Source organism: Dermochelys coriacea, chromosome 1 (genome assembly GCF_009764565.3).
Source record: "Dermochelys coriacea isolate rDerCor1 chromosome 1, rDerCor1.pri.v4, whole genome shotgun sequence".
Taxonomy (NCBI): domain Eukaryota; kingdom Metazoa; phylum Chordata; order Testudines; family Dermochelyidae; genus Dermochelys; species Dermochelys coriacea.
In genome coordinates this window covers 335759395-335786449 of record NC_050068.2, presented here as the reverse complement: position 1 = coordinate 335786449, position 27055 = coordinate 335759395, and the positions used below count along the sequence as shown (strand labels likewise).

The 27055-nt window shown below is 38.9% G+C and overlaps 1 protein-coding gene across 1 annotated transcript in view; it reads right to left on the bottom strand.

Moving 5' to 3' along the window:
• Positions 1–27055, bottom strand: part of SEMA3A (semaphorin 3A) — a 291534-nt gene that overhangs the window by 35631 nt on the left and 228848 nt on the right. Inside the window, 8 exon segments of the mRNA XM_043497991.1 lie at positions 493–712; positions 7882–8026; positions 9429–9498; positions 9606–9686; positions 9689–9719; positions 10949–10980; positions 10983–11012; positions 11015–11086. Coding sequence (XP_043353926.1) covers positions 493–712; positions 7882–8026; positions 9429–9498; positions 9606–9686; positions 9689–9719; positions 10949–10980; positions 10983–11012; positions 11015–11086 — 681 coding nt within the window.

Sequence of the window (27055 nt, the reverse complement as noted above, 5' to 3'; positions counted from 1 at the left end):
CAGAAACCTGGTGTGTTGAGGGTAATGAAGCATTCTTCTGGCTGGTGGCCAGTTTAGATTAGCACAGTTCAAAATATGTTGAAAGAGGAAACAAGAAATATCCCACAACTTGGACAAATCCTGGTTGCTTTATTCATATAACTAGTTCCTATGGAGTGAACATGTACCCCAAAATATCTAGCTAAAAACAAAATATAATTACCAGTGGGAAGATGCCTCTAATTAAAAACAAAAACAAACCCTCTGTTCCTACTCCAACTGAAGTCAAAGGCAAAACACCTACGGATGTCAAGTCCTAATCAAACAACATGTAACCCTTAAGTAACAAAAAAGAAAAGAAAAATGTGTTGAGCCTTGCCCTAAAGAATTTCACAGATGTACTCTATAGTACACAAAATAAGCTTGCTTTCTACCAGTAATGAAAACCACTAATCTGCTCTACTTCTCCATACTCCATGTGAGAACATCGGATGTAGCATGAAAAATTCTTACCTGTTCCAATGAACATGACATCATACTGGCCATCTTCTGCATCGACCCGATCTACTACTATCTGTGTGAACTGGTAATCCACATCTGTTTTGATCATGATTGGACGATTATTGATAGGGAATACAGGATTGTACATTGCTGGATGACTTCTTGCAAATGTGATGACTTCATCAGGAAGGTCCTTGGTAGAGTCAAAGCCTCCAAATGTTTTACTGGGACACTGAGAACAAGAAAGAGAATATTTTGCATCTTATAACTGAGCAATTAGATATATTCGTTTCTTTGAGATCCTTATGAGTCTTCAGTCTATAATAAAGCACAACCCAGGATACAATTGTTCCATGATGGACAACAACTGTACAGGGAGTTAATACTGGCACCAAAAGTCTTTGGAGAAATATTTTTCTTCATTGAAATCAATATAGCTCATACTATAGAATATTACATTTGTATACATTATCTTTCTTATCACTGTGCTTTGCGAATAATTGATTGTCAGTAATTTACTGACTACTATTATCTTTTTAATTGGTAGTACAAGACTATAGTTGCTGAATATGCTAAAAATTACCGTACAAAAGACACAGATTAAAGCACTTCGTTATCTATACAGTAGAAAACTAATTATCTGTAACAATCACCCCACTATCTAAGCATCTTCTTCTGGGACTCAAGTCAAAACTCATTCACTTCAAAGGACCTTGGATTAGGCCCCTAATGAGCTGCCAGTGTGACTCCCTGTTCTGTTTACTCCTGATTATCTAAACTGCTGATTATCTGGACATATCTGGCGTCATCCAAATGGTTCTGATGATGAAGGTCCTGCTGTGTTGAATTCATATAAATTTTCTAGCATGGGTGGTGAATAAAGTGCTTGTAGTGAGTTCAGGTTTTTTGCCTCAATATCCACTTGTAGTGAACAGTACAATGACAGAGGGGAAACAATACTTATAGGACTAGGGTGTCCCTAGTCCTCACACAGCAGCACAGGGGAGTAAAGATTCCATGTTCCACCTCATGTGGTCATGTTAGGACTAATCAACCTTGGCTCTGGGTCCTATGCAAAGCACAGGGACTACACAGACACTGGTCCTTCCACCCATGAGCAAATGGGTGAGGATGGGGAAAGAGTGAGGAGGATAGCAGGCAAAGCCATGACTCTGTTCCCCCACAAGCATTCCCCTCTGCTTTCCCCACCCACAATTCCTCCTGAGGGAAGTGCACTTATGCATCAGGACAGTGGCTATATGCTAAAGACTAGCCCTTGCCTAATGAATTCTCTCTCAGAAACTCAAAATATTTTATGAACATCAGAGATTTTGACCTAACAACATCTCTCTGTAAAGTGGGGAATTATTATAGCCCCATTTTACAGATGAGGAGACTGAGGCACAAGGAACTTAAATGATTTGTCATAGATCTCACAGGAATTTTGAGAAGACAACTTCAGGTGCCTGACCCTAACCCCTTAAGCACATCCATCTCAGACATACAAACCTATGAGGCAAATTTCATTATGCTTATGTTCACCGCATTTGATCTTGAAATATAAACATCCCAGTGATATAAAGCCAGGGGTAATGCATCTTTTATTCACATTGATAGAATATCCACCACTTAGAGTAAAAACTTTGAAACCAAAAAGTAATTAAACAGAAATCCGGATCTTGCTGGATTCTCAGTGGATAAAATCAATTGTCTTTGCCATCACCTTGATCCAGATTATTAATAATTCCATCAGAAATGACATAAAGAAATCAATATGGCCAAAAAGAGCAGTTGTTATTTGCAGCCGAGGGACACGTCAATCAGTGGGAAGCATGGGGGGGTATGAGAGATAGGTTTTCACTTTTTTGCATGTTATCATGGAAGCAAATTCCAAAATTCTCTTTCATTATAATTAGAAAGAAAGAATTACTGATTTAAACCCAATTAGCCAAATAAACAATAATAGCAAATATAGCAAGTTAGTCACCTATTCTTATTATCTCTACATTTGAGCCCATATTATTATTATTTCATATCCATATGTTCATTTACTTCCAATTAGAAAAATACAATATACTACTAGTACTAAACCTTTTATGATCTTTAGCATTGCTGGAGTCAATCTGAAATTTTGTGTTTCTACTGTGCAGTTCCAAAGTTTTCTTGATGCTTGGATTAATATTCCAACTAGAGCGTGATACTGATTACTTACATTAATCAACGCTTAATTAGATAATGTATGTAAAGTGCTTTCAACAGGAAAATCACTATACAAGTACTAAGTATTATTAATTGCAGCTGGGCAAATACTGAAAAAAAAAAATAAAATCCATGTATAGTCATTTCAATTTTTAAAGGCATATATTTCTGCTGTATTTCAATCCTGTTTGTATTTATTTTCTACCAATATTTTAGCAAAGGAACTTACTGGTAGCAATGTTCATCAAGTCACACATGTTAGGCATAATATTTACAGAAAGCCAATTTTCGATTTGAAATCATGAGCATTTGTTAGAAAAACCCAATTCTAAGGGCTAGGTTATAACTTGGACTCCATACGCAGTAAAAGGAAGTAAGAATCTCCCCTTTACACCTCTATGTGAGTTACCTGGACCTAGTGCTTAGGCATGCAAGAATAAATGGGGATACATTTCTTCTTATTCCTTCCCAGTGTAAGTGGGTAGGAAAGGGTGGAGCCATAAATCTATCTTCCCTGCTCACTGGCCAGTGCAGCTCAGCCAGCACAGCATGAATGTATAGCAATTTATTGCTGCTCTATACCCACAGTAAATCTCTAACCCTCATGAGCAAGGGGGAAGAAATGATGGAATTATGCTTCCAGAGATATGTCTGCTTTACCCTACATCCCCCGAGCTACTCCTGACGTGGTGCTGCTTCTGCCCCACCTCATGTTCAGAGCTCTGCCTAAAGTCAAAACTATCCCTACGAGTTACAATCCATGATACAGAACACTGGATACCATGCAACCACTGTGTACAATCAATGCAGCCTGAATTTCAAATACTGAATTCTCACAATGAACTCCCTTAATAGGTTACCGACCAGCAATTATTTACAGAAATTACTGAGGGAATAAATCTGAGTCACAAAAACATTGTAAATAATTCACATTCAGAAAAGGAAGTGAAACTTGTTGAATTAATTATTGACCCATGCATATTGATATTTTTACAATAGTTTTTTAAGGGTATGGATTTAGAGAAATACATTCTGATTTGTAATTACTCAGAAAATTGTAGCCAGTAGAAAAGTCTTGTCATTTTTACATGTGTATTTATGCTGGATTTTTTTGCAGAGACTTTAGACTTCATACTGGCAGTACACTAACAAAGTCAGGGCCTGATACTGCTTAGAGGTTATTGGCAAGATGCCCTCTGACTTAGAATCAAAGAATCAAAGAATATCAGGATTGGAAGGGACCTCAGGAGGTCATCTAGTCCAACCACCTGCTCAAAGCAGGACCACTCCCCAACTAAATCATCCAGCCAGGGCTTTGTCAAGCCTGACCTTAAAAACCGCAAAGGAAGGAGATTCCACCACCTCCCTAGGTAATGCATTCCAGTGTTTCACTACCCTCCTAGTGAAAACGTTTTTCCTAATATCCAACCTAAATCTCCCCCACTGCAACTTGAGACCATTACTCCTCATTTTGTCATCTGCTATCACTGAGAACAGTCTAGATCCATCCTCTTTGGAACCCCTTTCAGGTAGCTGAAGCGCTATCAAATCCTCCCTCATCTTCTCTTCCGCAGACTGAACAATCCCAGTTCCCTCAGCCTCCTCATAAGTCATGTGTTCCAGTCCCCTAATCACTTTTGTTGCCCTCCGCTAGACATTTTCCAATTTTTCCACATCCTTTTGTAGTGTGGGGCCCAAAACTGGACACAGTACTCCAGATGAGGCCTCAACAAAGTCGAATAGAGGGGAATGATCACATCCCTCGATCTGCTGGCAATGCCTCTACTTATACATCCCAAAATGCCATTGGCCTTCTTGGCAACAAGGGTACACTGTTGACTCATATCCAGCTTCTCATCCACTGTAACCCCTAGTTCTGCAGAACTGCTGCCTAGCCATTCGGTCCCTAGTCTGTAGCGGTGCATGGGATTCTTCCATCCTAAGAGCAGGACTCTGCACTTGTCCTTGTTGAACCTCATTAGATTTCTTTTGGCCAATCCTCTAATTTGTCTAGGGCCCTCTGTATCCTATCCCTACCCTCCAGCGTATCTACCTCTCCTCCCAGTTTAGTGTCATCTGCAAATTTGCTGGGTGCAATCCACACCATCCTCCAGATCATTAAAGAAGATATTGAACAAAACCAGCCTGAGGACTGACCCTTGGGGCACTCCATTTGTACTGGCTGCCAACTAGACATGGAGCCATTGATCACTACCCATTGAGTCCAACAATCTAGCCAGCTTTCTATCCACCTTATAGTCCATTCATCCAGCCATACGTCTTTAATACTGGCAAGAATACTGTGGGAGACCGTGTCAAAAGCTTGCTAAAGTAAGGAACAACATTTCCACTGCTTTCCCCTCATCCACAGAGAAAGTTATCTCGTTATAGAAGGCAATTAGATTAGTCAGGCATGACTTGCCCTTGGTGAATCCATGCTCATCGTTCCTGATCACTTTCCTCTCCTCTAAGTGCTTCAGAATTGATTCCTTGAGGACCTGTTCCATGATTTTTCCAGGGACTGAAGTGAGGCTGACTGGCCTGTAGTTCCCCGGATCCTCCTTCTTCCCTTTTTAAAGATGGGCACTATATTAGCCTTTTCATTATTCATCATCTAGTCATCTGAGACATCCCCCTATTGCCATGAATTTTCAAAGATAATGGCCAATGGCTCTGCAATCACTTCCGCCAACTCCTTTAGCACTCTCGGATGCAGCACATCTGGCCCCATGGACTTGTGCTCATCCAGCTTTTCTAAATAGTCCCGAACCACTTCTTTCTTCACAGAGGTCTAGCCACCTCCAATGTACTGAACATCTCAATTCCCTTTGACTTCACTGGGAGTTGAAAATGTTCAGACTTGCTGGCAAGCCAAAGGCAGAAAGAACACTGGGATTTGTGTAGTTCTATTATTTGAGGGGTAAAAATTAATCAGTTAGAAGGAATATCTATAATCTATATATCTAGATCTAGATCTAGTATATATCTTTACTTTTCAGTGTAAAGAACTAAAGGTGTGTTCTGTAATGTTCATATGGGTAAATTTCAAAACTGTGGGTGTGGAAAATATTGACAACAACATTTTGATTTACTTGGGGAATCTGAATTTAGTCATGATTTAGTGAAACTCTAGTCAAAAGTTGAAATTCACCCCGAGAAGGGCAGCACAAGACCTATGTAACATTTAAGCTCTATTTTCCTACTGAGGATGGGTGTTTGTGATTAGAGCACTAGGAGATCTCAGTTCAAGATACTGCTTTACTAAAGACTTCCTTTGTAACCTTTGGCAAATCCCTTAGCTTCTCGTCACTTTAGTTTCCCATCTGTAAAACAGGGATAATAGCACTTTCCTGTTTCACAGAGGTGTTGTGAGGATTGATACATTAAAGATTGCAAGGCACTCAGATACAGTGTATTTGGGGACATATAAGTACTTAAGACAGAGAGAGATTCTGACAACTTCACTAGGATTACAGGGGTGTTATGCAGGTCCTCTACTCACCACTATTACAACAGGACTATTATGAAAAATGGTCATTTTTCAGAACAATTTATTGTCATAGTGAAAACACCCAATGGTTTCTGATTTTTAATATTGCAATATTGATTCCTGTAAAAAACAATCTAATCAATCCTAAAACCAAATAGGAATTCAAAAGAAATGTATTAAATTCAGAATAACATATTAAAAAGCCTACTGGGCTAAGATGGAGTTGTCATGAGTGGAGTTAGACAACAAATTCATTTGATCCTATATGAGGATGAGGATTTTCAACAAGGAACTACCAGAGTTACCCAGTGAAATACAAGACTAACCTCTTCTCTCCCACCTTATGAGTAGGCTTATAGGGAAAATGACATTTTGCAAACTATGTCATACTGATAGAGCTGGGCATCATCTGTTGATTCAAACTACCCCAAAGGGAGTAGAATACAGCAATTCTTTTTTCTGAACTTTTGGTTTATGAATTTTTTAATCTTTTGAATTTTTGTCCCAATTCATAATAGGAAAAATTTTCAAAATCTTGAAAATTTTCATAAGATGTGAAAACTGTTTTCCACCCAACTCTAGAGTAAAACTATCCATCCTGTTAAAATAATCTTTGATTCCATCCTGGGATGTTTTTAATTGCTTTCATCACCATCTCAGGAACAAAATTCCCCTAAACATTGCAGAGCTTAAGACTTTTCTGTGAAGAAATCTGGTTAATCCTTAGCAATCACATCCACTGAATGAGGAGAATTATACAATCCCTTTCCTGAGAAATCATTCTTTCTTTAACATATGAAGCAATTTTTCTTAGGCCAGACATCTATATTTTAACCATTGTTTTACACATTTATCATGGAAGCCAGTTTTGAAGAGAAGCTAGAAAGGATAGTTTAAAGGTTACTAACAATTAAAGGACAATCTATATGATCACAGAATCATAGAAATGCCCACATATGAATAATGCTTATGTGCTATTCTTGTTTTTTTTTTTACTGCACTGTACTTACTTGGATCTGTATAGTGTATTTGAGGCATAGATACATCTGAATGGGCTAGATCCTCAGCCTATGTTCACAGGAGTCTCAATGGAGCTAAACTGATTTGCACCAGCTGAAGATCTACCTTGATATGTACAACCCAAACCTCTTCCTCTACCACATTCTACCGAGAGAAAAGGCAGATGAATAGGCAAAGCTCAGCAGCATTTCTGGGATCTGCTCATGACTGGGGTGGATGGGAAGTCATAAATAGTGGTTTCAGAGACACCATAGTGACAGAGGCATTAGAAAGAGACAGGAAAGTAGAATAACAGTTAAAAAATCCCTTTTGGAATTGGAAATTATTCCAATGCCTTCCCTGTCCACTGCAGAAATGGTTATCTTAGAACTCTAAAGAGATGTAATTTATGAAAGGAAAGCTGCATTATCCCTTAACTACTCTACAAATACTCAACAAAATCCTGCATCCCTGCTCCAGTCGAACATCTCCTGAAGTCGATATGGTTTTTGTCTGACTGAGGTTTACCGGATTAGGCTCATTGACAAGCCAGCTGCACTTTGCAAATCGAGGCAGCAAATTCTGGATTTGCAGCAATAGCTAGTTTGCGCTTACATTAGCCTGCCTTTCCCATTTGTTCAGCTTCTTTTGTGTTATAAGTTCAAGTACAATGGAATGAGTGAAATCAGTATCAGATTTCCCAGTGCACTTACAGTTCCTGGCCGCGGATATGGTACACGTCCTTGGTAAGGCACCCATTGATAGTTGGGACCATCTCTGTGAGCATATGGACCAAGGAACACCCTCCTTACATCTGTCATGCTGTACATACACACTGCTGACCCCTTGAAGATGTTGCTAAAAATGGGGTAGGGGAAAGAAAAATAAGTCAGTTTCTTTAAATTATTTGTCAATTTAATCACAGGAGAATGGTGGGATTAAAGGCTCTTTAATTAATTACATTAATTGATTTTCCAAACTCTGAAATGCTGTCTAAGCAAACCCAAACGCGTTCCTTAGAAAGTTCCGTTTAACTGACACAAATCTCTCAGATGTTTTTCTAAACAGAATGGCTGCTGGCTGCTACTTAAAATTTATTGTTTATATACATCCAGATCCAATTTCAATGGGACTTTTCTTAGAGTAGGTATTACTCTATATGAGTAATACTTAGGATGGTCGAATCTGGCTGTTAATAGATAATAAGTGTTTTCAGTTTTCCATCCCTGATTTTGAAACTGAATTGCTTCATAAAGAAGGCAGGGTGAAAAATCTATTTGTAATAGCTGTTATTCTGCAAATGCAATTTATTGGTATAAATATGAAATAAAGAGTGTTTCTCATGTGTTTTTCATAGTGGTGACCTTCATGCAAAAGGGTCTATAACCCATTACTCATCCTGTAACCAACTAATCACTTTATATACCCTTGCTAATAGTCAGCAAATTTGTTTTAGTTTTGCCCTTTCTCTCTCTCCCTCACTTCCCCATTTTGACAACACACACTGAAACTGCACTGCTATGCATTTCCTTGGGGCTTCTACAAGGATAGCAGATGCCACATGAGCCTCATTTTTGTGGATTATGTGATGAGTAGAAACTCACATTTAAAAACATATGCCTCCCTCCATGGTTATAGGTGGCTTTTCCCTCAGAGGCAAATTCAACAGTCCTTCATGAGACAAAAGCCTAGGGACAATTCCATCCCTGGTGTAAGCCCATTTGAGGGAAGTTCTACGGACTGTGTTATGCATGAGATCACACTAGATGACCACAGTGATCTCTAACCTTACAATCTATGAGCTATGAAGCCAAAGGATTTACACCAAGGATGTACTGGACTTAGATGAAGAGTGATGGAAAAAATCTTTGCTGTTTTTTCTTAAAAAGCTTATTGATGTCCAGAAGTTTCTAAAATTCTAAATTTTGATATTTAAAAAATGTGTTTTTTAAAAATTTTCCTGCATTATTTTACCAGCTCTATTTGGCAAGGGATTTGACATTTCACCCTCCATCTTTAAAGCCAGTTTTTTAGCAGGAAGAGGCTGAGAAACTGAACATTCTTTCAGACTTGTGTCAGGGAAATGATGTACATTGCTCATAAGAAAAGAAATTTAATTCATTACTTCTAACTTACACTGCCTTCTAGCAGTTCAAAGGTTAAGAAAATGCTGTGTTTCTTAAGAACATTTTAACAAAGAGAGCTCTTTAAGCAACCAGCCACACAAGTTTCCATACAAGTAAAATGATACATTCTGTACCTGGAAGTTGTAAACACTCCATAGACTATTGGATTTTTGAGGTCTTTTGAGTTCATTAGAAACACATCCTCTGTAACAAAAACAACAAAAAAGAAAAAAAAAAGAAAATACATGGTCATTTCAGTAATGAAAATACCAGAAAATGATTCTTCATTCAAAGCCATTGTGGTTACTTACGTAGTTCATCAAAATGAGTATCAATGCCATTGGGCCCTGGGACAGAACAAATCAGGCGTGCTTTAAGGAAAGTTGTCCATTATTAACAAGGCTTCTGTGTCCACCAAAGTCATTCTAACAGAAGAAGTACTATGTTAATACATAATCATATTACTGTTTGAAATGTTAAATATAACATCATAATCCACAGTTTTACATATTGTCCTTTTTATTGTTTAGGAAATTATAAAATCTCCTTCATTTTTCAAATATACCAATACTGAATCAATTTCATTTGTCATGGTTATGGCTATGTATTTAATATCATTTTCAGAAGAACCTATTCCTAGAAAACTAAATAGATAAATTGAAGATAAGAAAGATTAAATAAAAGAAAGAAAGAAAAGAAAGAAAGAAGAAAGAAGACAAAGAAAGAAAAGAAAGAAAGAAAGAAAAGAAAGAAAGAAGAAAAAGAAGAAAGAAAGAAAGAAAGAAAGAAAGAAAGAAAGCAGGTTGACAGAGTATTTGCTTCTGTGCAAGCTTACATGTGGCCAAGATCAATAAGTTTAAACAGTTCATTATCTTAGAGTATCAACAAAGTAGCCCCACAAGTTGTACAAGATCAAAGTATAAAAGGTAGGTGGTAGGTTGGGAGAATCAGATGTTTAATAGCAGGGCTGGGAGTGGGACCAGATCAAGGTCTCCATAAGGGTGGGGCTAAACTTTCCAAGCTGCTATCTCATTTTTCAGAGATGGTAAATTGGAGTCCTGCCTAAAGGAATAATGTGAATTCTACTAAAATTATATTTACCAAACCTATCAAAATTCATGGCGATCACTTAATTCACAGATATTTTCTCAAGGTCTCTCAGGAAAATATTGGATATTTGTTGGGAGGATGAACCCGTTTGAGACCCTTGACACTGTTCATTATAAAACTTAGCCTAAGCAATTTTTCATTTTAATGTGCCTCTTCCTTAGAAGTTCTACCAGAATGGGAGCCTTGGATGTCAAAAATAACTCAATCAAGAAAGAAAATGTCTACAGAACATCTGGTCCACCTGGAAGCAGGGAGTACCATGTTTCTTGCCAAGACTCTTTTCTCAGCCACATTTTGAAAACTCAGGAGGTTCTGATAATTTTTGGATGATGAATTGTAAATTTGGGGGCTACTCCAAACAGAACAGAACTGAATTTCTATCTTTGATGTTTTCCCTGACTGTTGGTCATTCTGGAAGACCTCGGAATCAGTACATTGCCAGTGTTATCATAAACTAATGTACAGCCATGAAAGAGTAGTTGCTAATACTTTTACACCTTTAACTGAGGGCATTCATTCTCATAAAATTAAGTCACCATATTACCTTACAGATCTGCCCTATTCTGGCATGGGTGGCTTTCCAGAGTGCTCTCCATCAATTGCATTTCACGGAAGAAGAAATAGATTTTGTCATCTGGGTTATCACTTTCTGGTATTAGGTGGGCACTAACAAACCTAGGATCTGAGAAGAAAATGCCAATGTACATGTTACTACATAGCAAGTAAAATATGTTGCCTCATTTACATGAAAGGATTCTTCCATTTGACTCGCACACATGAACTAACCCTTTCATCAAATAAGCAATTTTCAACTTTTCTTCCTGGTGCTCCCACCCAAAGGAAATCCCTATCACAACTTGTTTCTGCTCTTTGAATACTGCTAGAACAACACACACAGACACACATCCCCAACACTGCATACCAGCACACATCTAGTTATTTATCCAGTATATAGCAGTGCTTGCTATTCATACTCTGTAGTGATTCAGGAAAGCATATGGAGTAATATAATCATATGAAATTGCTCTATTAACTGTATTGTAACATACAGCACAGCTTCCTGATTCCATGCATGGATTGCTGAGAGTTTCTTTCACATTCAGTCTTGCCTACTTCTTATTTCCTTGTTTATTTTGACTTTCTATACAGCAGAAATGAAAACTGCACAGGAAAGCTATGATAGAGGAAGAAGATGGTTTGTCCAGTAGCTAGTGTGTTTGGCTGAGAATTGGGAGAGCTGTGTTCAAATCCCTGAACTACCATATACATCCTCTTGATCTTAATCAAGTCACTTAACCTCTCTGTGTCTTAGTCCCCCATGTATAAAATGTAAGGGTGCTGTGAAGATAAATACACTAAAGATTGGGAAGTTCTCAGCATCTGTAGTAATAGGAACTATAGACAGAACACTCAAGAACAGGTTAAAATCATTCTATAAAACATTTTGGATGAAAAATTGCCATTTTGTTTAAAATTTTCCATTTTTTAACTACTAAAAAAAACAACAATGTTTTGAAAACTTTTTTTTGAGGAAAAACAAAACCCTTTAGGTGGAAAAGATTTTTAAAATGAGTTTTTCATTTTTAAGAAAAGTTTAATGAAAAATACCATTTTCTGACCAGCTCTATTGACATCATTATTCAGAGTACAAATTCCCCTTCCACACATCTATCTATATCTAGACAGTAATATTGTAGATACATAAAGCCTCAAGAGAGATTGATAAAAAAATAGAAAACAGTGGGCAAAGAAATTAGGACATATACTCGGTGTAAATCAGCATAGCTCCATTGACTTCAATGAGGCAGTGCCAGTTTACACCAGAGGAAGATCTGGCCCAATATTGCATTTTCATTAAGTATTTCCATTGGCCTCTTTGACCAGGGAAAAGAGGTAAATCAAACAGAATTACCAAGTTCTTCTTCCTATGGCATTTTACATCCTGCAGGGATAATTCAGTGTGAACTATTTAACTATTGAAAGAGTCCTGTCCCTATGTCAAATTTTAAGCTGTTCTAGCATCATATATTAAAGTATCATCTTAACACATATCACCACATACTTAGGGAGTTAATGAGCCAGATTATGCTATGCTGATTTTCACCAACTGAGGATCTGGCTCATTAAAACCACTTCTTTATTACTAAGAATGCTCCTCATTTTATATGCTAATTAACTGTATACACTATGTGTGATGAGCACTGTGTCATGAACTAATATCACTTCTCATATCAGCAGACGTTTGACTTTGCTTTTTGGTTGTAGACATGCAAGGTTGAAGAGTTTTCCATCTGATCTTGTATGGAGATGATGGTGCTAGATGGTGCTAGATGATGATCTTTGGTGCTAGATGATGATCCAGCAAAGAGAAAAATAAACTGAAGAGTGTTGGTGCCAAAACTCATCCCTGTCCAACATCACTGTGAATTTCAAAGCTGTCAGATTGATCACCATCACTTTGGACTATAGCCTTCATGCTATTATGGAAGGATTGAATCAGATTGAGGAGGATTGGGAGGCAACCAGTTCTCTCTAGCAACTGAAAAAGATCCTTTCTGTTAACCAGGTCAAAAGCTTTTGTAAGATCTATGAAGGCCACGCATAGAGGTTATCCTTATTCTTGACACTTTTTGAGGGGGGGGGATGCTCCAGCGGCAATTTAAAGAGCCCGGGACACTAAGGCCCCATCTCTTCCAGTTGAGGCCCCACCCCCTTCCAGTTGGGGCCCCGCCCCTCTGCTCAGGACTCTGGCGTACCGATAAGTCCTTTAAGTTACTTTCACCCCTGACATACAAATGCATGGTATATATCACAGTCTCCACTGTGAAGATAGCAACTATGGAGAGCATCCTTTAGGGTTTTCTACAGGTGACAATTAAATCTAGTTGGTGCTAGCGTCCAGATCAGGAGTGTGTCTTCACGAGACCTTCCAGTGATGCATGTGTGGTAATACACAGTTGTTGGTGGGTGAATAGCTCCAGAAGTCTCTTGACCATGTTGTTTTAATTTTTCCCACTCCATGGTGGCCAGTGATTAGCAGCCACATCTCGTGATGTGAACTGACTTTAGCATTGAAGTCTCTCAGTAGACAGAGTTGCTTGCCTGGTGGTAGCTTGCTGATGACACAGCTGAGCTGCTGAGAGAAAGTCCTTCTCTACGGAGGTGAAGAAAAGTGTTGGCACATATGTGCTAATGATGTTGGAAATCCACCTGTGTTAGATATTCTCATTAATATGACACATTGATGTTGCAATGGGACATTCGACTAGAGATGTGAATGAATTTTGACTGCAAAATCCACCCTGTCCTCAGAGAGGTTTTTTGCTTTCTCCATGCCAAAAGAAGAAACATTGCATCTTGCATAGAGAGCCTGTATGTTAGTCCAGTCTCAGAGAGAGAGGCTATGTCAATGTCAAGCTTCTCCAGCTCTCTGTCAGTGATGGCAGTCTTCCTCCAGTAACTGACCTCCTCTAGGTTGTTGACATACCAGTGCATGTTGTCCTCATATTCCAACAAGCAAGTTTGAAGAGGGAGACCATCATACCCAAATCTTTGGTGCATACACCTAGGCAGAAAAGAAATAAGGAGCAGCGGTTGGGCTTAGGATCACAGCCCCCCCTCTGGTGGTATTATCCAGGCCCAAGGCTCAAAAGATGTTTAGAAGCCAGCACAGCTGCAGGAGATGCTGGAAGGCAGAGCTGAATTGCAATGCATCCTGCCGCTTTCTCACAGCAGGTTTTATTCAGAGTTGTCTCCCCTAATCTTTGCTCGACCAAGAGCTAGTTGCAAGGCAGCAGTGCCAGCTGGAATTACTCCTTTGTGGCTATTGTTTTTCATTCCAATGCGTATCTGGCACACACCTCTCACCACTCAGAGTGAGATTCCAGTTTAATTGCTAGGCGCCAACTTGTGGCATGTTGTATGGGGTTGACGTGATAGCAGTAGCAGCCATGCACATTGACTGATCTGAGGAATTTCAAACAACTTTGCAATGGCTTGCCTAGCTGTGATGAAAGTCTTGCCTAATGTCTGGGCCTATGTGCCCCCAACAATCTTGGGGGTCTGACTTTGCCAAACCCAGCCTTTGGGGCCATGTGATCCCGCCAGAGAGTTTACCTGGCCTCGATTTAGCACTCTCTGTGCCTGGATTGCAATTCTGTCTTTCTCTTCTTTCAGGAAAGGAGTGGAGATGATTCCTAAAGGCAGGCATCCTAATATACCCTGTTTTCTACTAGTGCTCATGCAGCAAAACGAAGTATGTTGCCCCAGCATATCTGTTCAGCTGTTGAGACTAGGGATATAGCATCACCCTGAAAATTTAGCTAGTTCAGTAAACTTTATCTGTATCAAGAGTTCCCCAGGGAGAGTTTAAGATAATTCAGGCAGCACTGAAAATACTTCATAGGGTCAGCACAGATACATAAGGAAGTTGAAGACATATAGAAGAGAGGCTGTGCGGGAATGAGCTAACGAAAATATTGAATGGAAGTGGAAGCAGGAGCCGAAAGCACTAGTACCCATGCGATAGTGCTCTGCAGACTATTACGATGGATAGACTACCAGATTGCCATATACAAATTACTGGAGTCTGTGATTCCAAAAAGTCTACAACTATTAAGAAACACATGTTCTTCTCTAATATATAAAGTCAAACACCCTAGTGTCATATTCTTTTCCACATTCCAGGCCCAAAAAACACCTTCAGTGGAACGATTTAAGAATCACTTTGGGTTTAAACAGTTTACAAGGATTCCTTATGTTCAAAACTCAAGCAATCAAAGTAAAAATGTGTTTTAAAAGACAACCAAACATCAAAAGAACATGTCAGAAGTATATTTAAGCATGTCAAAGGGGGAATGAAACCACAATGTTAACATGATAAACATTAATGGCAGAGAAACATTTCTCTGATCTCATAGCCATCAAAGCAGGTTAAAATTAGAAACGTTGATTAAAACAATCAGTGTCAAGAAGCAAATAATTAGAAAGGCACTTAAACTTTGCAATGCTTTTTCAATCTCGAACTGGCCTTAAACTTTTCATATCCTAACTGACACCTTCTGCTAGCTCCAGTCTTGTATGGCCCTCTGGGATTACCAGTTCTTTAGCAATTTCATTGGCAGCAGCCCATTAAACTGTCCTTCATGAGAAATCTACCACTTTATGAAAAAGACACCTTGGTCCAGCTGCCTTTATGATTGATATGCCATTGTTTGCTTAGTTAAGTAATGGAAACATGGTTTTGCTTGTCTCAGCACTTCAGGTTCAGATTATGCTAAAGAAAAATCAATCTTTATTTGCTCCTTCACAAGCATTATTCTTTAGCAATAACAACAAAAGAACAACAGCAAAAACAATAAAAGAAAGCAGATTGGATTCCCAAATGAATCGTATTAGCATTTAAATGATGATCCATAAAGGAAATGGCACCAAAATTGCCTTTAGATGTCAAGATGCACTAACTACGCTGCAAACAGAACAAACAGAAGTTGGGGTCATTCCTTCATAGAATCATAGAATGAGAGAACTGGAAGGGACCTCAAGAGGTCATCTAGTCTAGTTCCCCGCATTCACGGTAGGACCAAGTATTATCTAGACCATCCCTGACAGGTGTTTGTCCTACCTTCTCTTAAAATCTCTAATGATGGAGATTTGTCATTTCACAGAAGGAAAAGGGCAGTTCTCACAGGAGGCATTCTGTAAGGTTGAATCAGATACCCCCGTTACAGTAGATTTGTGGTAGGAATTACAAATTTTCCCAGTTCACAGCTAGAAAATTCGAGGACACTGTAGGGAAATTTTACGCTCAGTAAAGTTGTAGTTGCTGTAATTTAATGAAAATTATTGAAGGGTGACCAAAATCCTGCGAAGAGATAACGAGATGAGGAAATCTTACATTAAAAATTTAACAATAACAAAAAACAGACAGCAATTCAGACTTCATAAACACACAGTGCTTGTCTACAGAGACCCAGCATATACAAAAAAGCAGGAACTGTCTTCAGAAAATCTGAACTTGAAAATCATAGCTAGCTCTATTGCCTTCTCAGAGGAAGACTTATAGCCCCAATCACAAATGTGCACAGCAAAACTCCAAGTCCTCACTGCTTTCCGTAAGGTCACCGGGGACAAAGCTTTTAACATGTGATGACAAGAGAGCTAACATGTCTTATGCTCTTGCACACTTTACAATATTTTACAAACCTCTTAATCTTTTAATGGTGTGCTTCTACATTTCTCTCTTTTAATTCCTCATCTGTCAAACACCTTCTTTTGCCACTGACTCAGTCAAACTTTGGGCCTGATTCTCACTTACAGGTAACCCCCTTTGTGACCCTGGGAGCACCTCAGTGCCAAATGAAAGAGGGTCCCCCATCCTGTAACTCAGGCCTGACACAATCATTGCCCCAATGCATTGTTGTCATAATGTGTATCTCAGAGGGGTCTTCTGGGGTATCCTATGTAAACTGGTGACACATTGGTCCCAACAATTATTGTAAAAAGAAAAGGAGTACTTGTGGCACCTTAGAGACTAACAAATTTATTAGAGCATAAGCTTTCGTGAGCGACAGCTCACTTCATCGGATGCATTTGGTGGAAAAAACAGAGGAGAGATTTATATACACACACAGAGAACATGAAACAATGGGTTTATCATACACACTGTAAGGAGAGTGATCACTTAAGATAAGCCATCACCAGCAGGGGGGGGAAAGGAGGAAAACCTTTCATGGTGACAAGCAAGGTAGGCTAATTCCAGCAGTTAACAAGAATATCAGAGGAACAGTGGGGGGTGGGGTGGGGGGGGAGAAATACCATGGGGAAATAGTTTTACTTTGTGTAATGGCTCATCCATTCCCAGTCTCTATTCAAGCCTAAGTTAATTATATCCAGTTTGCAAATTAATTCCAATTCAGCAGTCTCTCATTGGAGTCTCACATATCTATTCAGGGGACACCATCATAGGGCCTAATCACATCAGCCACACTATCAGAGGCTCGTTCACCTGCGCATCTACCAATGTGATATATACCATCATGTGCCAGCAATGCCCCTCTGCCAAGTACATTGGCCAAACTGGACAGTCTCTACGTAAAAGAATGAATGGACACAAATCAGACGTCAAGAATTATAACATTCAAAAACCAGTTGGAGAACACTTCAATCTCTCTGGTCACTCGATTACAGACCTAAGAGTGGCTATACTTCAACAAAAAAGCTTCAAAAACAGACTCCAACGAGAGACTGCTGAATTGGAATTAATTTGAATTAATTCCATTGTTTCATGTTCTCTGTGTGTGTATATAAATCTCTCCTCTGTTTTTTCCACCAAATGCATCCGATGAAGTGAGCTGTAGCTCACAAAAGCTTATGCTCTAATAAATTTGTTAGTCTCTAAGGTGCCACAAGTACTCCTTTTCTTTTTGCGAATACAGACTAACACGGCTGCTACTCTGAAACCAACAATTATAGTGTGATATAAGGACCGGTTGTATACAAAGTATAGATGTGTGCTGAAATTATGTGCTTTACATGTGCTTGGGAGACAATGCATAAACCTAGCCCACCCTAGAAAAAGGAATATGTATTTACTTGTCTGACCAGCTTGCAGAATCCTAACAGTGGACAATGAAAGTACATTATGTATAAGGTAAACAGAGCCACCAAACTAAACAAGCAAGGGAGAAAACTGTTTAACAATCATGCCAGGGGACAGAATTTGCACCCGAAGAAGCCGTCCTGGCTCTTGAGGCACAGACAATAGACTTTGAGTAATACAAGGGGAGCAAAAAGGCATTTTAGTTATCCATCACTGAGTGGACAGAGGGTAAACCACTCTCTGAGCCTGTGAAAGTTGGATCCCCAATCTGGTGGGGTAGGGATGATATGAACCAGTGGTAAGTAAGAAAACTGTTTAGGCAAAGATCATAACTAGCTAAAATTAAGTTTTAGTCACTAGAAGGCATGTTTTATTTTATTGTTTGTAACTATACCTGTTTTTTTTCTTTGCTTAGTATCACTTATTTCCTGTTAATAAACTTATTCTGGTTTTATTACAAAACCATCTGAGTGCTGTATTTAAGTGAAGTGTGAGCCTCTAGCTAACCTTACAGGCTGATGTGTGCCGTGTCTCTATGGAGGCAATGAATTTAATAATTTCTGTGAGCATCCCATGTGAGGGATTGGACACTGCAGAGAGAAGTCTGTCGGTAACTCGGGAACTGGGGTTCACTGGTTGTTGTCTGCAAGGAAAGGTTTAGATTGGCAGAGTCCTGGAGCGCTTTCTGGCAAGGCAGACAAGTTGGTGTGTCAGGGAACTGATACAGTTTAGCAACAGCAAAACCCTTGCTCTTGCTAAGGCACAGGGTAACACAGGGGCTCACATTTCTGGATGTCCTGAGCATGACGTCACCCCTTTTACAGCAGTCTGCTGGCATAAAGATTCCTCAGAGATGTTGAAGATGGCTCGCTGAGAATATCCCTTATACAACGGAACTTCTTGAGTTAAAAGATGGTGTAAGGATGTTATAACAGTCCTGTTCCTAGCCCTTAGCACCGGGGCTGTGTCAGGGCATTGCCAGGGACAAAGAAAGAGTGTGGCTGAAGTGCAGTGTGTTCTGGCAATTCTTTGTTTCTCAAGGCCTGTAGAGGACCTTGGGAAGCTTAGAGAATAAGTAAAAGCTGCTGTGAGCCATCCATACTATTTCTGTATTCATACCATATCTGGTTGTGATATTAGCTGCTCTTGCAAGATAAGCAGAACTGGTTTTTGTCATTCATACTTTAATGGGAATCCTGCTCCTGGGAAAAATCAAGAGTTCTCAAGGTAATGGTATTTATGATTTGGTAAATAGCACTTTTGTCTCTGAATTATTACGAAATCAGTACTCCAGAAAGATGTTACAGGACTATGGTTATATATGTAGTGTTTGTTGGATGTGAAATTAAACTAGGGTCTGATAAGAGATTAGAGATCTCATCATATTTTTTCAAAGTCTAGTGATACTAGCCTTAGTGTCATAGCAAAATTATAATACTGGATCATGTGTGTTTAGTTTATCTAAATTCCCTTTGCAATTTCAATTGCATACAATATTTTTCACTTTTTGGACTAAAATTTGTTAATGTTGCTTTGTGCTGTTAAATACCCACACTGTTTCACTGTACAGGTGTCTGCATTTTGCTGGTGAGTGAAACAAAGTGCTTTGGGACATTTAAGGATGAAAGATGCTCTACATGAGTAAGCTAGCACCTTTTTCAACATTCCAATACAAGAAGATAGCACAGGAAGAAGGAAACACCTAGCTGAGGGTGCTAATGAACTCACAATGCTCCCACATCCAGTTTCTGTCCAGACCTCAATTCTACTGTCACACAATTGGCAACAAGGATCGAATCATAGCGGGAAAGGATTTTCAATATTTTGGTTATTATGATAATCTAAGAGTAATTCTTATTGTAAGAAAATTAAAACAAAGCTGTCTTCTTTATTCAAGCTCTTTAGAACTGCAGGTTGGGCATGGACAAAAAAACAAAGGCATAATTCTCAGAAATATCCTGACACTTAGATTTCTCGTGAAATAAAAACATCTCTGTACCTCAAGGTCTACGCTGATGGTTGTGGGTTATATAATTACATCTTTACTTCTGTGGAATCTAGTTTGCTTGCTGATTATAAGACGAGAAAGACCAATTTTTCTCTCTCTCCATTTATACAAACTCCAAATTCCAAATGAACCAGAAGGGATGTTGTGGGCTCCAGCCCTGTGGACAGAATCTATTGGTTTAGGTGTGTGAAACTCATGCAGACGGAAATCAACCCCCCGAGAGGGTTGTCATGTCTTGACAAAGACATGGCTCAACATCAGTTCAGATTAGTTGAACAGCACCATCTGTATTCTAAGTATAGCATTCACCATAAGAAATCAGGAAATTAAAAAAGAAGAAAAGAAAAAATCAGCAACTGCAGGTATAGTTTTAGGGAATGGAGAGAGATTTAGGCTTGGTTGTTATTTGGCCCACTACAAGTGCTAAGTGATATAAAGAGACCTTAGGATAAATGAGTCAGGCCCTAAGCCTAAGGATGTATTGTATTGCCATCATGGGGGGTTGGGGAGATTGCATCTTGTGTAGACATACCTAAGCTTGCTCTAACCTAGCTCAGGTTCTGCAGCAGAGAAGCTATGGCAAAGTGCACTTCACTACAGAGTAGCCCCAAAAGTAACTACCAGGGTTCCAGGCAGGCTTGTACATCCCATTCCGAAGGACACACTGCTGCATCCTCACTGTTCTGGTACTTGAATTAGCTAGATTAAAACTAGCTCAAGTATGGCTACATGAGCTGCAATCACACCCTGTGCTTGTAATGCAGACAGGCCCTTAGGCTTAGGGCCTGACTCTCATTTACCCTAAGGTTCCTTTATACCACTCCTTCAGTGTAAAGGAGTCTTAAAATGACAGTGAATTAAATGTATGCTATCTTCAAGGCCACTTTTCACTGCCAAAGCAGTGAAAGTGGGCTTTAATGTCAATTGGAACCAGATCCATGGTGCCTCTACAGATGCTATGCGGGAGCAAGATGAGAGATAGCCCTTGTTACCACTTTAAAATTTGTAACAAGCTCCCCTCAGTGCCACATAACTTACTTCTTTGCATATGGGTGTGTGGTGCTTCCCTCTAGTGCATGAGCAACAGAGAGGAGGCAAGACCTGCTGATTCTGTGTTTGCAGTACAGCCGTACTCACAATCTCCAGGCACTGCCAAGAGGGTGGAGCTGATCTTTCCCCTCCCCCATAATTTAGTTCTTAGTCTGAACATTTCTAACAAGTCATATTGTAGGCTGCATGGGAAGGAGAAAGAACAAAATGTTGAACTGTGAAATAATTATCAGTTTCTGAGGCCTTTGTTCTTAACGAGACAACAATAATTTTGATTCTCTATAATGACTAATTATATGGTGAAGTAAAGTGAACACAAAAGTTCAGTCAAATTATAGCATAATTCACAAAGTAAATTAGATTTCCCACAAAACAAACCTTCGGATCTACCCATCCTATTTAATCTGAAAGAGGTGATTATTATCTCTTTAAAGAACAACCACAAAAATTTATGGGATGTCATTAGAACCTCTTTTCTGTGGCTGCTTATATCTGAAGGTGTTATATTTCTATCACCACTGTGTTATTTTTAAGATGATTGAGTTATTCCTAAAGTCCAGCAGCCAGAAGACTGATATCCTCCAAAAAAAATCTATATTATCTTAAAGTTTGTAGCCCACGTATGATGGGGATTTGGAGAGGGAAATGATATGGATCAGGCATTAACAGCATGGCTGATGAAGGACGTGTGCTTCCTAGGGAGGCTGTGGGATCTCCACCACTGGAAGTTTTTAAGATCAGGTTAGACAAGCAGCTATCAAGGATGCTCTAGATAACACTTAGGGGACTGGATTAGCTGACCTACCGAGGTCCCTGCCAGTACTATATTTCTCTGAGTCTCTGAAGCTGCGAGCTGATCAGCAGTGCAGAGGGCTCTGCATGGTGATCTCAGCCCCACCATATCTCCTGCGATCTAGGCATTTAGGATCCCCTAGCCAATTTTACAGGGAACACAAACTCCTCACTGGCAGGACAAATTTTCCACTCATGTTGTTTCCTGTCCCCTGTGAATATTTTTCCTGCATAGTGGACAATATGGCCCTTATCTCTTGGGTCTCAGTTCATTCATTTGCAAAATAGGAAGAATAATATTGATCTCCTGTACCTTACAGGAGTGTTGTCAGGTTTAATTCATTAATGCCAGTGAACGGACTAGAAGGTGCTACATACATATACAAAAAGAATTGGATTGAGCCCATCAACTCATTTTTTAGGGAATGTTTATCAGATGATGATCACCAAACCAGTCCCATTTCAAAGCAGTGATCCAACAGACAAACAATCCTGTAGAGACTCCCTAACCTTTCTAATTCTTGCACAATAATTTAATTCCTTTGCCAAGTCCTTCTGATGTAGCCACAAAGCTGAGGTCATTTTGTCAGACTATGTAAAATGGTTTTGTTATTATAATTAACTTTTACAGCCAATGTACAAGAACTTGACACAAAATCCATTAAGACAAGCTTAATAAATGAAGGCAGTAGAGACTGAAATAAGCACTGGGTGAATGACAGTTTTTAACTAATCTCTCAATTTAGTGAAATAATGCAAAATCCAGCAGGGCATTTCAGCAACACTTGGGAGTGGAGACACAAATCCTCATTGCTACTTTTGATATTCAGTGTGATAACATCAATTATGACGACCTCATTTAGTAGTCACATAATTCCAACTTAATTTAGCATCAATCAGATGAAAAAAAAATTACCAGCAGTTATAGCTGAACGGAGATAAGTTACAGGCTTATCACTGATATGGTATATTAACACTGTCGATACAAAAAAAAAAGAGGTGGGAGGGACAAATATTGGCATATGCTGTGATTACAATCATGGGTTCACTAGAGATGGAAAAGACCTACTTGGTTACTTAATCCATCTCCCTGTTAACAGAGGATTGTTCATCATCAATTAGATTTTAAGAGTCAAATCTTGCTCATTGTAGACACAGAAAACATGTACTTCCGTGTCTGTATACAGAGGTTTAGAAAGCTTTGAGGCATAATTACTGTAACTCCAGATTATAAAAAGTTTCTGGGAATATTCTCAAGCCATTGTCAGAAAGGGAGGTTCACCTGTATTTTAATGTTATTTTTAAGTGGGTATGGTGGGGTTCTTAAAAGCTCATATGAATACTTGAGGAGCTTAAACACCAAAGAGAGAAGAATTATTTAGTCAGTAACAAAGGATAAGGGTCTGACATTTTTAAAAAGTGAAAACTCAGGAAAAATATTCTCGCAGTAAGATGTATTAAGCTGTGGAACAGTCTCTCAGGAGAAGCTTTCCACCAACAAGATTCTGGTAATTATGTCAGAAAACCTAACTGAGCTGTTCATATTGTATATCACAGGGCTGGGTAGCAAGAATACCAATCCCTATACACAAGCCAGTGAGAATCACTCACTGATTCACAGTGCAGCTCTCCGTTGCATAGTCTATACTCATTCCATGTTCAGAGCTCTCATTGACCTCAATGGGAGTTCTGTGCACAGAAATAGGGCAGAATGTACAACTGAGACTTGCAATGCAGATGAGTGAAGAGAATTTTGCCTTTGCAGTGTTGATATCTACTGTGGTACCATTCAGGAAACAGATATTGCCAATGAACTCTACTTTTAAATTTCAGCTTTTAGAAGATACAGAAACATTTTATTTTATTAAATTAAATTATATGTAAGAACAAAATAGTGACTGCTTTCTCTTTCTAATGGACCCACCTCTGTAGTATCTAGGTATCATAAGGAAGCAAGTAAAGTGTAATTCTGGCAAAAGGGATGGCACTCCCTTTCTTTCCCACATTTTATTCTTCAGTTTTTCTTGTTGCATGTACCTTGAATGCTGTACAGAATACAGATGACAGGTTATCCAACAAATTATGAAAGCTCCATAGTGATCAGGGGTCAGCTGTCATCAGGCTTTCTATTTACAGTTCATGTGTCTTACTGTTTGATAACTGAAGATACATTTTAAAATCAAGACAAACTGCACATAAGAAAATCACATATAATTCTCGCAAAGTTTTACTCTATAACTTTTTGGCCTCTATAGCAAATCTGTTAGCATCATTTTAAACACTTTCCTGGTTATGTTACCCAGGGTTCTTTCAATCCAAAGCTCTTGGTAACTTTTACTCTGTGCGAGGTACTGTCAGGAAATAAATCAGGGGAGACACGGCCGTCCGACCGATAGATGTCTGGCACAAACAGGACAACACAAGAGTGCTTTCACTTAAAGCTAAACTTTACTTAGTCTCAAGCACTTACACACATCAGCAAAAAGTTAATAAAATACCCCAACCCTTGATAATTACCAAAGCTGAGTGTGGCTCTCGAGTGGCTCTCGAGTGACACAACAGCAGGCTTCCGGTGGCCAAATCTTCCATCTGCCAGTGGGGACTGCAAGATGTATCCAGAGGAAGAGTCCAAAAAGTGTCCAACTACCTCAAACTTTCCCCCTTATTTATACATTAGTAATAGAATGACAAGTCCCTTAAAGAAAACTTGTTAAGCAAGCAGTTTCAGTGGTCAAGCAAGAGGTTCCTTCTGATTATTGACTAACCACGTGTGGGTTTTTCCAGAGTTTGCAGCCTTGAGGCCCCAATAGACATTCCTGGGGCACATCCTGCTCTTCTAAAATGCATGTATCAGCCACTTCAACACAATTCTTATCAGGGAAGGGGGGTCAAGCTGCCCTTTCTGTGGCATCCAAAGACCCCCCACCCCTCCTGCCTTGGTGAAGCTAAGCCTGCTTACTTGGCCAATCTACAGCCTGCTGACTGGCTGCTTTTAACAATAAGCCATAGTGGTTTCAGGCACTTTACTGTTTTGCTGACATCTCCCTGTACAGTTGTGGTGCTAGTATTGGTTGACTCTTTCTTTTCTCCAAGCTTGTAGATCTAATTTCAACCATTTAAACCCATTTTAAGAGACCTTTATTTGCTCGCTTTACAACACACTGTGTCTGTCTACTCCACAACTCCTCTTTTTACAGTTACGTTTTTACAGTTATCTTTTAAAGTTTACTATTTCCTGTCTTTTAGTCTATGAAATCAGATCCTTCTTTCATCTCCTTGATTCCCAAGATTTTGCTTTCTTGCTTAAAACTTTTATGGAAAACTTCCACTCTCGAACCCCATCAAAATAATATTCTTTAAATATTCACAATGCATATTAGCTCCAGTAAATGTCTCTATTACTTCCAGTGCCCACTATTCCTGGGTTACTTTGTTACAGCTTCCTTGGAGGTTCAATGGTTTTAGTAGCTTGGTTTGATCTGCCCTATAATTTTTCTTGGCATTAGCAATTCACTGCTCACGAACACATGCACATTCACAAAGACCCACATCCTGATCCTACTGAAATCAATGGGAGTTTTGCACTTCATTACAATGGAACATGAATTTTACTCAAAGATAATTTAGTAACCAGTAAATACCAGGTTTAACATAAGGACTATATACTCTGATTTCAGTTTTGGCACAAAGCTACCACATATTTGCCAGCTTAAAAGAAAAGCCAATCCAGTCCAAGCCAATCCAGTCCAAGCTTTGTCCCTGTTTACTAAACTACAGACAGGAAATTCAAGATTTATGTGTATGCTTATGCTTATGAAAAGCACCTTCTCCATCCATATCTTAGAGAGTGCCACTAATTTAATAAAAAAAGCATACAAACCTGTCTCTAAAAAAAAGGGAAAAGGAAACTTTTTTGTATTGTTTATTTATTATCTGTTCTGTGGCAGCACTAGAAGCCCCAATCATGGCATAGGACAACATTGTGCTAGGCTCTGTACAATAGAGAACAAAATATGATCCTTGCCCCAAAGAGCTTACAGTCTAAGACACTCTTCTGGAGCAAATTATTCCTTCTCTGCCACTTCGTTGCACCTCAACTTCCTATGTCCATCATGCTACCACCTGCTATACCGACCAAACAACGGGATCATTTATGCTATAGGATGAGACCAGTCAACTGCAATCCACTCTGGGACACTGCCAGTGAAATGGGAGTGGAATGGGACTCCAAATTAGGTTTGGATAAAGCTGGCAGTTCAATTTTGTGGCTTGTCCACACATTTCAAGCTCTCAATAACCTTTTAGATACTGATATACAATATCCTGCATGCACATCAAAACAGATAAAATGACTTGAGTTATACCACTGGAAATACAGTTCCTGCAGGAAAGCTTCCTAAAAGCAATTTTGTTACCAGCTTTCCTGTTATATTGTGGTTATTGAACTATATGGTATCACAATTCATGATACACTAATTGTTCTTCTTTACTGACTATCAGTTGTTGGCATAGGAAGCCATTATATCTTGATGTTTCTTAAATTGTACCATAAAATTGTAATTATGTGATAGATTCTTTATTATATAGTGTATAACAACACTGTCTCTCTGGGTATATATATGAACCTATACATTAAGAGCTATTTTAATATATAGTTGTACAAATATGTTAAGTATCAAATCTATGGGCAAGTCTCTGAACTAGTGTAAGCTTACATAGCTCCACTGAAGCCTATGGACCTATGTTGACTTACATCAGTTTAGGATCTGGACCTGTATCCTTATACACATTCTATTCTGCCAATGTTAGTAGCAGTGTAAGTCCATATTTCCAGGGGCTTTTTACTGAGCATGCAAGATCTGAGAACAAACCAGCTAACATGTAATTTCTGTTACATTAAAATATTTTGGCATTTTATAAGATTCAAAAGTGCAAAAACAATAACACATGGGTCAGAAACTTTGGATTTTTGTCAGCTTCTGTATAACTGAAAAATCAGCTATGTTAATTAAATAAAATATCACAAGATTTTAGAGAGACGAGATGAGCAAGGTAATATTTTTTTCTTGGATCAACTTTGGATGGTGAAAGAGACAAGCTTTCCAGCTACACAAAGAGCTTCTTCAGGTCTGGAAAAGATATACAGATTTCAGTCCATAGAATGCTAAGGATCTTTTTTTAAAATACACACAGCTGAGGAA